Raw genomic sequence first — 13,816 nt, 5'->3', positions numbered from 1 at the left:
ATTTAAAATGTTTCCCTGTAAAAGAGAGTTACAGGATCCTCACATCGTCACCATGAATTCCTCCTCTTCTAACTTTAATGTGACGAGTTATCGAGACTCTCAGGGCACAGTTGTGGCCAAGAATGTGTTCCTTCTGGCTCTTGGTCTGACCATCAACTACATCAACTGCACAATGATTCACACCTTCAGAAAACACCAGGTCAGAATCCTTCTTAATGTCTTTTATTATTATTATTATTATTATTATTATTATTATTATTATTATTATTATTATTATTATTATTATTATTATTATTATTATTATTATTATTATTAGTATCATTATTATCATGATCATTGATATTATCAGGGATTTCAGGTAGAAAGATAAACTAACAGGGGAGAGTTTCATTGACTTCTGTTTCTTCTCCTCTCTTCCAGATATTTTACCTGAATCCTCGTTACATCTTATTCATCCACCTAGTGTTGAACGATATGATTCAGCTCACTGCAACAATCAGCCTATTTTTCTTTAGTTACGTCTTCTACAAGATTCAAGCTACGCTCTGTTGCCTCATCATCTCCCTTGCCATCTTCACCACCCTCAACACGCCATTGAATTTAGCTGCCATGGCGGTGGAGTGCTACATCGCCGTCTGTCTACCACTGCGACATGCGGAGCTCTGCACCATCAGAAGAACATACATTCTCATAGGTTGGATTTGGGCCATGAACATAGTTTCTGCTCTGTCAGATGTGTTTATCCTTCTGTCAACACAGCCCCTACAGTTATTTCATTCTACTATTTTTTGTGAGAGGAACAACCTGTTCCGACACCCTGTCAGTGTAAAAAAGAGGGAGGTTTCCTATATTATCTACCTGATTGGTGTTTGGTTCACACTCCTCTACGCTTACATCAAGATCTTCCTTGCTGCTAAAGCTGCTAAAGTGAGTAAATCAGGAAATGGAGATGCAAAGAAGGCAAGTAAAACCATCCTGCTTCATGGCTTTCAGCTGCTGCTGTGCATGCTGACCTATTTAGCCCACGTTATAAGGAATGCTATGTTGAACTTATTCCCCCAAAATTTTGTACACGTGTTTTTTGTTTCTTATATCATCATTCAGGTGTTACCTAGATTTATCAGTCCAATCGTTTATGGGCTACGAGACAAGACTTTCAGACAGCACCTGAAAAAGCACCTGATATGTAAACTGAGATCAACCATCACACCGTGGTGAAGTTCATGTTGCTATGCAAACAGATTTTAATTATAAATGGAGAATATGAGAACAAATTCGTTCTGACTTTATAAAGTCAGTAAACATTCAGGAGATTGTCTCAGTGTCTAGTTTCAAGTCTTCTTCAAACAGCTGATGTTCATTAAGTGAATTATTATTGTTTTATTATTATTGAATTATGTGATTTACAGCTGGCATCGTCCACTTGGTGCAGGTGTCAGGTGTAGTCGGGGGTGCAGTAGAAATGTGCATCTTCACTTATTTCACGAGTTAGCAGTCAACCATTCACATGCACCTAGTCAATGCATCTCAATATAACAAAATAATTATTATCTAATTATAAATCAAATCCTCAGTCATTACTGCTTTTTCATCAGTACATTCAGATAAATCTGAACTCATTTGTTTCATAGAATGTGCTTTTAAAAGTATTATAGACTATTACTGTTGTGTGTTCTGTACAAAATGAGGTTTTCAATTCAGAAATCAGACTACAACAGACATTTGTTCAGTTTAGACCTGTGTGCTGCACCTATAATATTCTACTTAGGCAAACCTTTACTGTGTCAGGGTGCCCCCCCTCTCTTAGCAGCACCACTGCATTGATGTGCAATACTCCGCTGGTCAGCAAGTGGTGTTTCTCCTCTGCCCTTTTCTAATCACTCAAATGTAGAACTGATCTTATAAAAACCTGCAGAATTCAGATTAAGGTTCATACAAACATGTATTTAATCATGACGGAAGATGTCGGATCATGAATCCTGATTTCCTGGTCGTACACGTCTCATTTCGTCTCGTGTTGTGTGGTGTTGTGTGAGGCAGTTGAGCTGAGTGCACTAGAGCAAATAAAAGAAACTCAAAGTAACCTACTCTACGTGTTCTTATAATTTCCGATATGTGTTAACCGTTAACGTGTGAAGTGAGCGGAAGTCAGAGTGAGGAGGGAGGACATATTCAATGAATTACCCTACTGTCATACCAGGGACAAAATGACAGCTCCCCGCAGGTGAAGCCAAACCATCTCAAATGCCCCCTGGTGGCTGACTGCAGTACATCTCTTAAACCTGCATCTTCCATGTTAGCAGATGGGCCATGGACCAAAAGAAGAAATCATAGTACATGTGATATAAATGTTTCTCTCTCATGGTTCCTGTAATTTCAGGTAGTTATCATCAGACTGATGTTCGTTCAAGTGTTTGTGAGTAGTTTTGTATTAATTAATAGTGTAGAGCCGAATGGAAACTCAGTGTAGAGCAGAGTGGAAACTTAGTGTAGAGCAGACTGGGAACTCAGTGAAGAGCAGAGTTAAAATTCTGTGTGGAAACTCTGTGTAGAGCTTCATTAAGCTGAGTGGAGCAAGAGATTCAGTTCGTCACAGCGACACATTGTCACTTAACAAAAAAACAAACAGCTGTGGCTTTAATTTGACTATTTGCTACGAAAGAACTGAAGAATGAGTTGAAGAGTTTGTGACACATTAGATTTAAATAATTACATGTTATTTAAACAATTCATTATTTATTTTCCCGAACAGATTATTTATTATTATTTAAAATATTCAGAAGAAGCAAATGTATTTAAAAGCGTCTTGTCTCATAGAGAACAAACTATGGTGAAGAACTTTATCTGACGTATAATTTAAATATATGACAAAGATATCTGTGCACAGTTACGTTCAGGATCACTTTCACCTGAAGAGTAGCCGCTTTAATATTCCTCCAGAGGACAAACTGCTGAGACTGTGAGAACAAGCTTCATGTTTGGTTTTGAGAGAGAGAAAGAGACGTATGCCACACGTCAATATCCAGGTTCAAAGAATTTAATCAACCGAATAAAGGGAACAAAAAACTATAACAATTTCTACGAGAAAAATAAAGTTGCTTCTCCGAAGCAAAACTAAACAATAATTATTTAATTAATTGGATTCCTGTTTTTATGCCTCAGTCATATTCAGTATCACAACTTTGTCATGACCTTATCAGACTTGTTCTTGTGAGGATTGTGTTTGGTGTTGTGTTTGTTTGTTATGTCTACTCCTTCCCTTCTTGTTTTCTCCCTTTTCAGGTTGTGTGGCAGGCTCCTGGCTGCAGCAAACGAGGCATACATGCTCCCAATTCAGCTCATCATCCCCTCCATAAAAGCCTAGTCTTCTCACAACTTCAGCGCAAGTTTATACCGTCTACTCCGGTAGCTGTTTCGCTGTAGTTCTCTTGACCCTTGTGTCTTCTTGGATGTCTACTAACCCTTGTGCTTTTCATCTACCCAGAATCTTCGTGTGCCTTACTGCTCGGCTCCTCATCCTCGTCTCACCCTGGATCTCCAAGCCAGCCAGCACCCTGCCGCTCCAGCCTGCATCTACCTCTCCTACCAATAAACTCTGGTCATTTACCTTCAACTTCTCGTTCGTGTCTGCTTTGGGGTCCAAATCTTAACTCAAACCACAACAGTTCTACTGTTCACAGATATGGGGTAAACATGGTATTATTATCAAAAATGAGAAGCAGAATAATAAACTAGTAAAAAAATAAATAAAATAATGAAAAGCTACGGAGAAGAAATTAAATTATTAAAAAAGGAAATATAAAGTTGAAGGTGAGTTCAGATTCTCCGGGAGCACAATAATAATAATGTGTCTTTCAGAGATTTAAGAGCATCACAGATCTCTTCAGGGTTTCGCTCACCCTTCAGAAAGTGACCAAATATTTGAGTTATATTTAAGCTATAAGTTTGTTTTTGTGACTTGTTGAGAGTCACTTTTATTCTACAACGAGTGCTACATCGCCATCTGCATCCCCTCCGCCATGGTCAGATCTGCACCGTCAGGAACACCTACATCCTGATTGGTCTGATCTGGGCTGTGGGTGCTCTTTCTATCCTACCCGACCTCTTCATCCTCCTGGTCACTGAGCCTCTGCAGTTCTTCCACTCCAGGGCGTTCTGTGTCAGAGACATGGTGTTCAGGAGCACCTACAGCCTGAAGAAGAGAGACGCATCACACATTGTTTGGCTCGTCTTTGTTTGGCTCGTGCTCTTCTACACGTACCTCAGGATTCTGTTCACTGCCAAGGGAGCGACTGTAGACTTTAAAAAAGGCAGAGACACTATTCTGCTCCACAGCTCTCAGTTGCTGTTATACATGATTGTTTATATGAGACCCATGTTTGAACAATGTCTGATCTACTTGCTGCTCCAGAACTACTCGACCATACGCTTTTCCTCCTACGTCATTGCCTAGATCCTGCCACGCTTTGTAATAAACATTTTCATTTTCAATAAAAACAAATCAGACCAATGGTGAAATTCAGAAACTGAGACAGTAACTGATGGATTAATCAATAAGTAGACTGACACAATGGGAGGACAACTGTGTCACCGCAGGAGGCTACGATGCGTCCATAGCTTCATGGAGACACTGTTCTAAAGCCAAATCAAGACCATACATATCACAGGACAAATAAAAGATGCTTCGATCTCACTGACGTCAAAATAACCGTCACAAGCTACTCCCTCCTTTATTACCATGTTTTCCTTTTCTCTGATGAACTCTGACGTGTTTATAAAGACCGGTGTGAGGAGACATCTGCCGTCAGTGTCTGACCTGGACACAGGTAGGAACAGGACGGGGGGGGTGAGGCAGCTGCACACTGCAGACTGCAACTCTCTGCTGAACCATTTTACACAGTTCAGTTCAAGATTTAGTTAAATGTCAATTTTTTTAATTCATTCTTTACATTGCTAGTTACTCTTTTATCAGGAAGAATGTAAATGTGAATATAAATAATAATAAGAGATAAATCTTACGAGTTTACAGCCTGTGTTTCCGACTTTTATGACTGTTGTATTTGTGTTGACACTTCATTTAAGATAAAGCTCACACTAATATTGTTGTCAGTTGCGTTTCTGTTTCATGTTTTAAAACTGCATGTTGATTGGTCTTACTAATGTTAAACTGTTTTTATAATAAACTAATGGACATGAATAATATGTTCACATTTAAAACCCTTTAACGTATCAGCTTTAGTTAGTACAAATGAAATAAACACTAGTGCGTGTTGTTTGAGTTGATACTCTTGTTCAACAGGTAGTGAAGGAGACAAAAAAGGCAAAAGGTGAAAAGGAAATAATGGCAGAACGATGAATGTCATATATCTCAAATACAGCAGAGGTCTCATTTATGTAGTTTATAATAAAGTGAATTTTAGTGTCATTGTTTTCAAATTACCTGAAAGACCAAAATATCAGATTTACATGAACTTGATTATTGAATTTCTTTTACATTTAAGTGGAAAAACGTGATATTTTCTACAGACAAATAAAACTTATATACATTTTATTAGTTTTTGAGGTTTTTAAAAACTTGGTCAAACTACTTTATGTGCGTCACAAAGCTGCTGTTTTAATCACATTTACCAACTGTTGACTGTATGACTGTAGATAGATTTATCAGGCTGATTAAAACATGTCTGTCTTTGCCTCAGGTCGATCATGAGCTCGTCAGTGACTCCGGGAGGCAACATGAGTTTTCCTCATCAGGTTTGGTGAAGCATCAGTCTCACTGCCACACGTTTAGAAAGGAATAAGAAAATGTTTTTTATTTTGATCTGAACATTTGTTTTTGATTCATTTTTAAGTTTTAAAATCTTGACCTTATTCTTTAAGACCAATGCAAATAAAAATATAGGAAAGTTAAGTTTACCACCATGTTATATTTATCAAATCCACATTTGAAATGAAATTAAAGAGTAAACTCTTTTGACTTTGAAAAATTGTTATTTTGATGTAAAGAGACAATTTACTAATAGAAATGCACATAAGATACACAAGATTAAATTGATTTTGAATCATTACCTCAACATGCTTAAGCTGTGTCTGTGCGGGAGTTTAAAAGAGAGGATGATGCTGCTGACTCACAGCCTGTTGGTGCTCATGAAAAACTAAATATTGACCTGCTGCAAGATTAAACTTTGAAAGCAGGTCAGCTGATAGAACCACATAGAAGGATTAGGATCTGCAGTTTGAGGATTCTGTGTTTCTAAAAGTATTTTCTGTCTCTGTTACTTGGCGCCCTCTGCAGCTGAATCAGTTCACCTTCATCAGAGACACCTTCACCACAGCGTTTGTGAAGAACTTGATTGTTGTTCTGTTGTGGCTCATCCTCAGTTACATCCACAGCACCTTGGTTTCCACGTTTTTCAGACACCAGGTAAAACAAACGCACTCATACAAGAGAACAAACTCAAAGGGATTTTCTATTCTTCAATCTAAACGTCTGTCTTTGAGATGTACAACAGACAGAAACATCAAATCCTTACATTTTAGGATCTGGAAACACTAAATATTTTAATATTTTTGATTAATAAGTGACATAAACCTTTAACTGAGTGTTGAAAGCATTGGCAATTAATCTTCTGTAAATCAATTAATCACTTTATCAACCTTTATAAATAAAACATATTTTACTTCAGTATTTTCCCTTTTCTGTACTTTTTAAAAGATTAAAAATGCAATGTTTGATCAATATATCACTGGCAGAGTAACTTTTGTTTAAAAATAAATGTTAGTTGCAGGCCTTTGTGCACTATGTTCAATTCATATTTGATACTGTTGTATTTTAATTATTTAATTTACACGAACAGCTGTTGCTGTTCCCGACACATTTCACCCCCCTTCCTCTTCACTTGTCTTCCTCCAGACCTTTTACGAAGACCCTCGTTATATCCTCTTCATCCACATGGTGATAAACGACGCCATCCAGCTGACCGTCACCGTCACACTTTTTGTCTCAAGCTACATCTTCTACAAGATCAACGTCTCTTTCTGCTGCCTCCTCATGCTGGCGGCCGTCTTCACCACCAGGAACACCCCGGTCAACTTAGCTAGCATGGCCATTGAGCGCTACATTGCCATTTGCAAACCTTTGCGCCACTCGCAAATCTGCACAGTGAGAAAAACGTACTTGGTCATCGGGGTGATTTGGTTTCTGTGCGCTGCTCCAGATATCACAGATCTGTTTGTGATTCTGGCCACTGAATCCCTGAGCTTCTTTCATGGGTCGGTGTTGTGTTTACGCCAGAACCTGTTCAAAGACCCGATCCTTGTGCATAAAAGACAAGCGTTTGACATCATCTATTTCTCCTTTGTGTTTCTGACTCTGATCTTCACCTACTTTCGAATACTGTTTGCAGCGAGAGCTGTGGCCACAGAGAAGATGTCGGCGCAGAGAGCCAGGAACACCATCCTGCTCCACGGCCTCCAGCTGTTCATGTGCCTGCTCTCCTACATTTCCCCCAGTGTGGAGCTTGTTCTGCATCTCATCTTCCCCGGTCGAATCCGGGAGATCAGATTTGCAAACTACCTCATCGTCTACATCCTGCCACGTTTCCTGAGCCCAATCATTTACGGCGTGAGAGACATAAAGTTCAGGAAGTACTTCAAGATGTACCTTCTGAGCAACAGGTGCAGTGAGAAGCTGAAGAAAGTGACACCAAAGCACTAACAATGATTATATAGCAATAAAAATGGAATTTTGTCAGACTGAATAAAAATGTCCACACTGTTGAATCATACCCTATGGATTTGCAATGGCTTCATTAAAAATGTAAAATTAACAACGATGTTGATGTTTACATTATAGCAAAACAACGTCAGACTGACAGGCCTGAGTCCCCGCCTCCAAATTTATAACTTCCACCAAGCAGTCCAATGACAGGAAATACCATCTTTAACTAGAAGGTCACTCGCTGAGTCAGTCGTTTTCCTGCCATGTGACAAACAAATGCTGATGAAATCATAACCTCCATTGGCGTAGAGAATAACAGCTTGAGGTGTAGATGCAAAACATTACCATGTCACAGTGAAGATGAACTTTAGTGTCCTTGCGCCAAATATAACATACTCATGAAAATGGGACGGAGAACATAACAAACACCTGTGTCTGCTGCAGGCGCAGAGGCACAAAGAAGAAGAGATAATTCAAAATTAACTCATTAATACATTAAAGGAAAAAGTTGTGGAAAACCTTACGTCTTGTTAACATAAACAGAGGCACATTTAAAAATGTTTTCACTGCGACAGTAGATTGTAGAAGTATAATTATGGTGCCAGACGTAGTCAGTGGAACAAGTCAATCTAAAAAAGGAGTTAGTAGAGAATCACTCAAACCATCATGAAGAGCCAACAGACAACCGTAGTCAAATATCAATGAGACAGCTGGTTCAGGAGAACTCGTCTGAAAGACAACTGGTTATCAAGGAGACTGGATTCTGGTGGTTTCCACAATAATCAGAGCAAAACCAAACACAGTCGAACAAAACCTTTTGTGACCTGGATACATCTGCCTTCTGCCACATTGTGACAGGTTTATTTTTTTTAACAGCAAACGTGTGGACGTCCGGTTCTCTCCTCTTTGGTTTAAACCATTTCAACAAGGAGAGAATCGATCACAAATACACACAAGACAATTCAAAGGAAGTACGGTTCTCTGTGATGATGTAAATTAATACATCCTCAGTTTATATTTGTAAAGAAAGGTCAAATCGAGGACAGCTACTTAGCTAATGTGTCATGCCCTCTGCCTCACCTGCCTACTAGGCTCTCTCTTTCTCTCTCTCTCTCTCTATCTCTCTCTTGGTGTGTGTGTGTAGGTGGCGTGGCTAATTGCAGATGAGAACCTGGTGTGCTGGAGTAGGGGCCTTGATTGACCAGCTGCCTTTAAAAGCTCCACCCCTGCTCTCAGTCTGCGCCGGACTATAGACTCAGTTCATGTCAGTTCTAGCTGCTGCTAATCGTAACTTGAGATTCTGAAACGTGTCCTGACTTTGTTTGTCTTCCTGCTCAGGACCAGCAGCTGGATTATTGTCCAGCTCCAGAGTTCTGCCAGCCTGTCATCCTACTTACCTGCCTGTCTACCTGCCTGCTTATTTTATTGGACATTCCAATAAACCTCAGTTGACTTTACTCCTGTCTCAGCCTCTGTGTCCAAAACCTGGCCCTTAACATAATGTTGCTAATGTTAGCAAAACTGTAACTTAAACTAAAGTTAAAAAGAAGTTATAAGAAACAGTTTTGTGCAGAACCAGACTGTTATCATATGCAGTTTAGTGAAATAGTTAACTAACCACAATAACCAGCTGTGGTGACATTGTTACCTGCACACGCTCCACTGCAAACCGAACGGACGTACAGATGACGTCACGGTCACATCAATGGTACGGTATACTTTAGGGGATCCGCAATAACAGGTAAGTTTGATGAGTAAATAGTTGCCTTAGTCTTCTAGAGTTAGATTTGTATTTCTTATAGGAGTATTTAATAATTAATTAGGGGGTTACCCCCCCATAGCCCCTGAAATGTCAAGCCTGTCTATAATTGTAGTTCAGTTAAAAGAAGTCTCTGCGAACTTCCGGTGGCGCGCTACAGGTATGGCAGCATTGTAACTGAGCTCCGGGCATCAGCCTTAAATTCAATCATCTTTACTCATTAATTCTACACACAAACAAACAAATAACATCTCGCTTCGACGATGGATTGGGACAAAGGCAAAAAAGGAGGATATGGACTGCGCAGTAACTTTGAAAGAGAATCCGAGACGGAGGCCGAAGCTAGCGGATCTCGAAAACAAGATGGAGACCGCAGAGAGACCGAAACTTTGGATTCAATACGCACGGCGGTGAGTGAAGTTATGACTAAGGGGATGGCAGCGCTTCAGGCCGAATTGAAGAAAGACCTCTCAGACTTCCGCACATACTTCAGGGAAGATATTAAAAAACAAATGGACGAATTTGCATCAGAAGGAAACCGGAAAATACAAGACGTGACAGGCCAAACTGAAGGGGCCGTGGAGCGCGTAGGCCAGATGGAGGAAAACTTGCTCGTCATGGAAAGATGGGACATCGGAGTCAAAGACACTCTCACCCAGCTGCTCACTAAACAGCGGGCGCTACAGGAAAAAGTGACCGATCTGGAGGGGCGCTCCAGGCGTAACAATATCAGGATCTATGGCATCCCCGAGGACACAGAGGGCACGTCAGCAGTGACTTTTATTGAAAACTTAATCAAGACGGAGCTGGGGAGCGAACTCGGCCGTGAACTGGGGATTGAGCGCGCGCACCGCGCCATGGCACCGAAACCTCCACCGAGTGCCCTGCCACGCTCTATGGTGATTCGTTTCCTCCAGTTCTCTGTCAAAGAAAAGATCCTTCACACCGCCTGGAAAAAAGAGCTCCGTGTCCAAATCAAACGGGTGTATTTTGACCATGATTATGCAATGGAGGTGCAGAACAAAAGGAAGGAATATATACCCATCAAGAAAATACTACGGGATAATGGCGTGCGTTTCCAGACTCCACTAACAAGAATGCGTGTTTTTTTTTTAAACGGGCACTGCAACGTACAACAGCGCTGCACAAGCAGCCGAAGACCTGCGGAGGAGAGGATACACGGTGGGCGAGATCCCCGGCGGCAGTACCAAGAGCAAAGACATCTCGGAGGAGACGCTGGCTCGGCTTCTACCCTGGGAGAGTGCGGAGGCCCGACCCGGCGGAGAAAAGCACCAGTTCCAGAAGCAGATTCGGGAGAAGCTGAAGGAGTACCGCAGAGCGGAACCGGGGGTCACAGCAAGGGATGAGTGAGACATTTAATCATAATTTCCCCATTACCTTATTATAATGATGTTCAGTTAAAACATAGGCTGATGCCCACGGGCAACAGACAGTCACCAAACTCTTTTTTTCTCTTTTTTTTCCACCACTGAGGGCCCCACCTTGTGGCCAGCCCCCTCACTGTCTAAAGCGACATGACAGCTTTTCTGATGGAAGTTCAGTTCACTGTGTTACAAAGTTCTGTTCTATATTGTACTGTTTATTACCAAAGGTCCGGGGTGAAACAAGAATGTTTCAAATGTAAGACTGACGCATTATCAACACTATAATATACTGTCTCTGAATGTTAATGGGCTGAATAACCCGGTCAAAAGAAGCAAAATGATAGCTAAAATAAAGAGGGAAAAGATAAATGTGGCATTTTGGCAGGAGACTCACCTCTCAGGTGCTGAACATGAAAAACTTAAAAAGATGGGTTTTAGAAACACCTTCTTCTCATCATTTAAGAAAGGAAAGAGAAGGGGAGTAGCTATATTGATCTCAAATGCTGTCAAATTCGAATTAATATCTCAAATTAATGACAGAGAAGATAGATTCGTTTTGGTAAAAGGAAAAATAGACCAGAAAGAAGTAACATTATTTAATGTCTATGCTCCCCCTGGCGGCAATATAACCTTTGTCAGACGGATATTTGAACTAATTACATCACAAACGTATGGGACTCTTATTTGTGCAGGAGATTTTAATATACTTCTGAACCCTTCTTTAGATACAACTAATAGAACAAGAAGAAGGAATTTGACTGAAAAACGCAGACTTAGGACTTATTGATGTATGGCGAGCTCTGAATGGCTCAACTCCAGGATATACTTTCTACTCTGCAAGACACACAGCCCACTCAAGGATTGACTATTTTTTCATGTATAACAAAGATCTACATAGGCTGAAATATTGCAGAATAGGTCAGAGTGATCTGTCAGACCACTCGGGGATCCTTTTAACTTTACATTTAGATTGTAGACAGCGAAAAACTTTGTGGCGACTTAATACCGGTTTGCTAAATGACCATACCTTTAGAAGTTCAATGGAGAAGGACTTAGCATTATACATGCAGGACAATAATAATGAAGAGGTAAACCCCAGTATATTATGGGACGCAGCTAAAGCTGTTCTCAGGGGGAAGATTATAGCCAAGACAGCTGCACTTAAAAAGGTGAAAACCCAAAATTTAATTGGTATACAGGAAAAACTGAGAGACCTGGAACAAATACACATAACAAATAAAGAACCCTCGATTATACAACAAATCAGACATACTAAACAGGAAATAGATAAAATATTAGGTGAGGAAGTGGAGAAAAATATAAGATTCATGAAACAAAGATATTACGAGGCTGGCCCTAGGGCTGCAAAATTGTTGGCTTCGAGGCTCAGAAAACAACAGGCAGAAAACGTTATCCACAAGATTAGAGACCCTACTACAAATAAAATGACTAATAATTTGGACGGCATACAAAAAGCATTTGAAAGATATTATAAATCTTTATATTCTCAATCAGAACAGGTTAATAACCACTCAGCTGCTGAATTTCTGAGCTCCTTAGACCTTCCCACACTAGGTAAATAAGCTAATGATAAACTCACCTCACCAATAACAAAGGAGGAAATAAGGAAAGCTATCTCAAGTTTAAACACTAACAAATCACCTGGCACGGATGGCTTTCCTCCAGAATGGTATAAGTCAATGAAAGACCACCTGCTCTCTCTTTTGGAGTCCAGTTTTAATTATATCCTAAAAAAGGAGGCTCTCTCCCTCCCTCCTGGAGAGAGGCCTTCATATCTGTGAACCCCAAAGAAGGTAAGGACAGAGCAGACTGTAAAGGGTACAGACCTATTAGTGTTTTAAATTCAGACTATAAATTGTATGCCACCATTTTAGCAAAGAGAATGGAACCCTAATGCCCTTGCTAATAGACGAAGACCAAACAGGATTCATAAAGAATAGACAGACACAGGACAACATAAGAGCCTTGCATACCATCGAACAGATTAACAAAGACCAAATTAGTGCCATCATGCTCAGTTTAGACGCTGAAAAAGCTTTTGATTCAGTTGGGTGGGAATTTCTGTATTTAGTTATGAAGAGATTTAACTTTAGTAAGGATTTTATCCACTGTATCCAGGCACTTTACACCTCCCCCACTGCGAGAATTAGAGTTAATGGCAGTCTGTCTGATTCTATAACTTTACAACGTGGTTGCAGGCAGGGCTGCCCCCTCAGCCCTAACCTATTTAATTTATTCATCGAACTTTTAGCCCAAGCAATACGTCAGGAGACGGAATTGGGGGGTATATCGATGGGAGGAGAGGAATATAAAATAAGTCTGTATTACGACGTATTGATCACAATAAAAAATCCTAATTCATGCCTGCCTCTATTAATGAAAATGCTGAAAACATATGGGGAATATTCAGGATATGCCCTAAATGTACATAAAACACAGGTTATGACATTTAATTACACACCTACAGAAGAACTTAACGTAATGTATGGTTTTAATTGGAACGCACCCTTTATAAAATATCTGGGAGTGAGTCTGCCTAAAGACATGTCAAAATTATTCAATATTAACTATAACTGTATTAACAAGAAAATATATGATGAGCTTGATGGGTGGAGCCTGTTGGCTCTTGACTTTGGTAGCAGAATTAGATCAATAAAAATGAATATCCTCCCTAGGTTATTATATCTCTTTTTATCATTGCCAGTGGAAATTCCTCTGCAACAATTTAGAGAGTGGAATAAACATATTTCACGATTCATCTGGAATAAACAGAAACCGAGGGTTACATTTTCCACCCTTCAGCTTCCGGAGGATAGGGGCGGCAAGGCCCTCCCATCTTTAAGGGACTACTATTTAGCAGCCCAACTGAGACCTCTAATATATTGGTGTAATTCTTCTTATGTAGCTAAATGGAAAACAATGGAGTTATCATTA

General features: G+C 40.0%; 2 protein-coding genes and 1 pseudogene across 2 annotated transcripts; all 3 read left to right on the top strand.

The window, feature by feature from the left end:
- The first annotated feature begins 52 nt into the window (after positions 1–52).
- Positions 53–1,218, top strand: LOC133022832 (odorant receptor 131-2-like). Its single transcript, XM_061089738.1, has 2 exons — positions 53–199; positions 421–1,218. Exons 1-2 carry the CDS (start codon positions 53–55, stop codon positions 1,216–1,218), a joined length of 945 nt encoding a protein of 314 aa, XP_060945721.1.
- Positions 1,219–2,864: 1,646 nt separating this feature from the next.
- On the top strand, positions 2,865–4,516 carry LOC133022831 (odorant receptor 131-2-like; annotated as a pseudogene).
- A 1,800-nt stretch (positions 4,517–6,316) lies between these two features.
- On the top strand, positions 6,317–7,714 carry LOC133022830 (odorant receptor 131-2-like). The gene is made up of 2 exons (XM_061089737.1): positions 6,317–6,421; positions 6,911–7,714. The coding sequence occupies exon 2, from the start codon at positions 6,950–6,952 to the stop codon at positions 7,712–7,714; it is 765 nt and encodes a 254-aa protein (XP_060945720.1). The 5' UTR covers positions 6,317–6,421; positions 6,911–6,949.
- Positions 7,715–13,816: the final 6,102 nt, after the last annotated feature.

This window comes from Limanda limanda, chromosome 17 (genome assembly GCF_963576545.1).
Source record: "Limanda limanda chromosome 17, fLimLim1.1, whole genome shotgun sequence".
Taxonomy (NCBI): Eukaryota; Metazoa; Chordata; class Actinopteri; order Pleuronectiformes; family Pleuronectidae; genus Limanda; species Limanda limanda.
This window is presented reverse-complemented; position numbering and strand designations above follow the sequence as displayed.

Bases quoted from the DNA above. Each gene is read 5' to 3' on its own strand.
- LOC133022832 (XM_061089738.1), top strand. From the start codon at position 53: ATGAATTCCTCCTCTTCTAACTTTAATGTGACGAGTTATCGAGACTCT. The intron at 200-420 runs GTCAGAATCCTT...CCTCTCTTCCAG, and splicing joins ACACCTTCAGAAAACACCAG to ATATTTTACCTGAATCCTCG.
- LOC133022830 (XM_061089737.1), top strand. From the start codon at position 6,950: ATGGTGATAAACGACGCCATCCAGCTGACCGTCACCGTCACACTTTTT.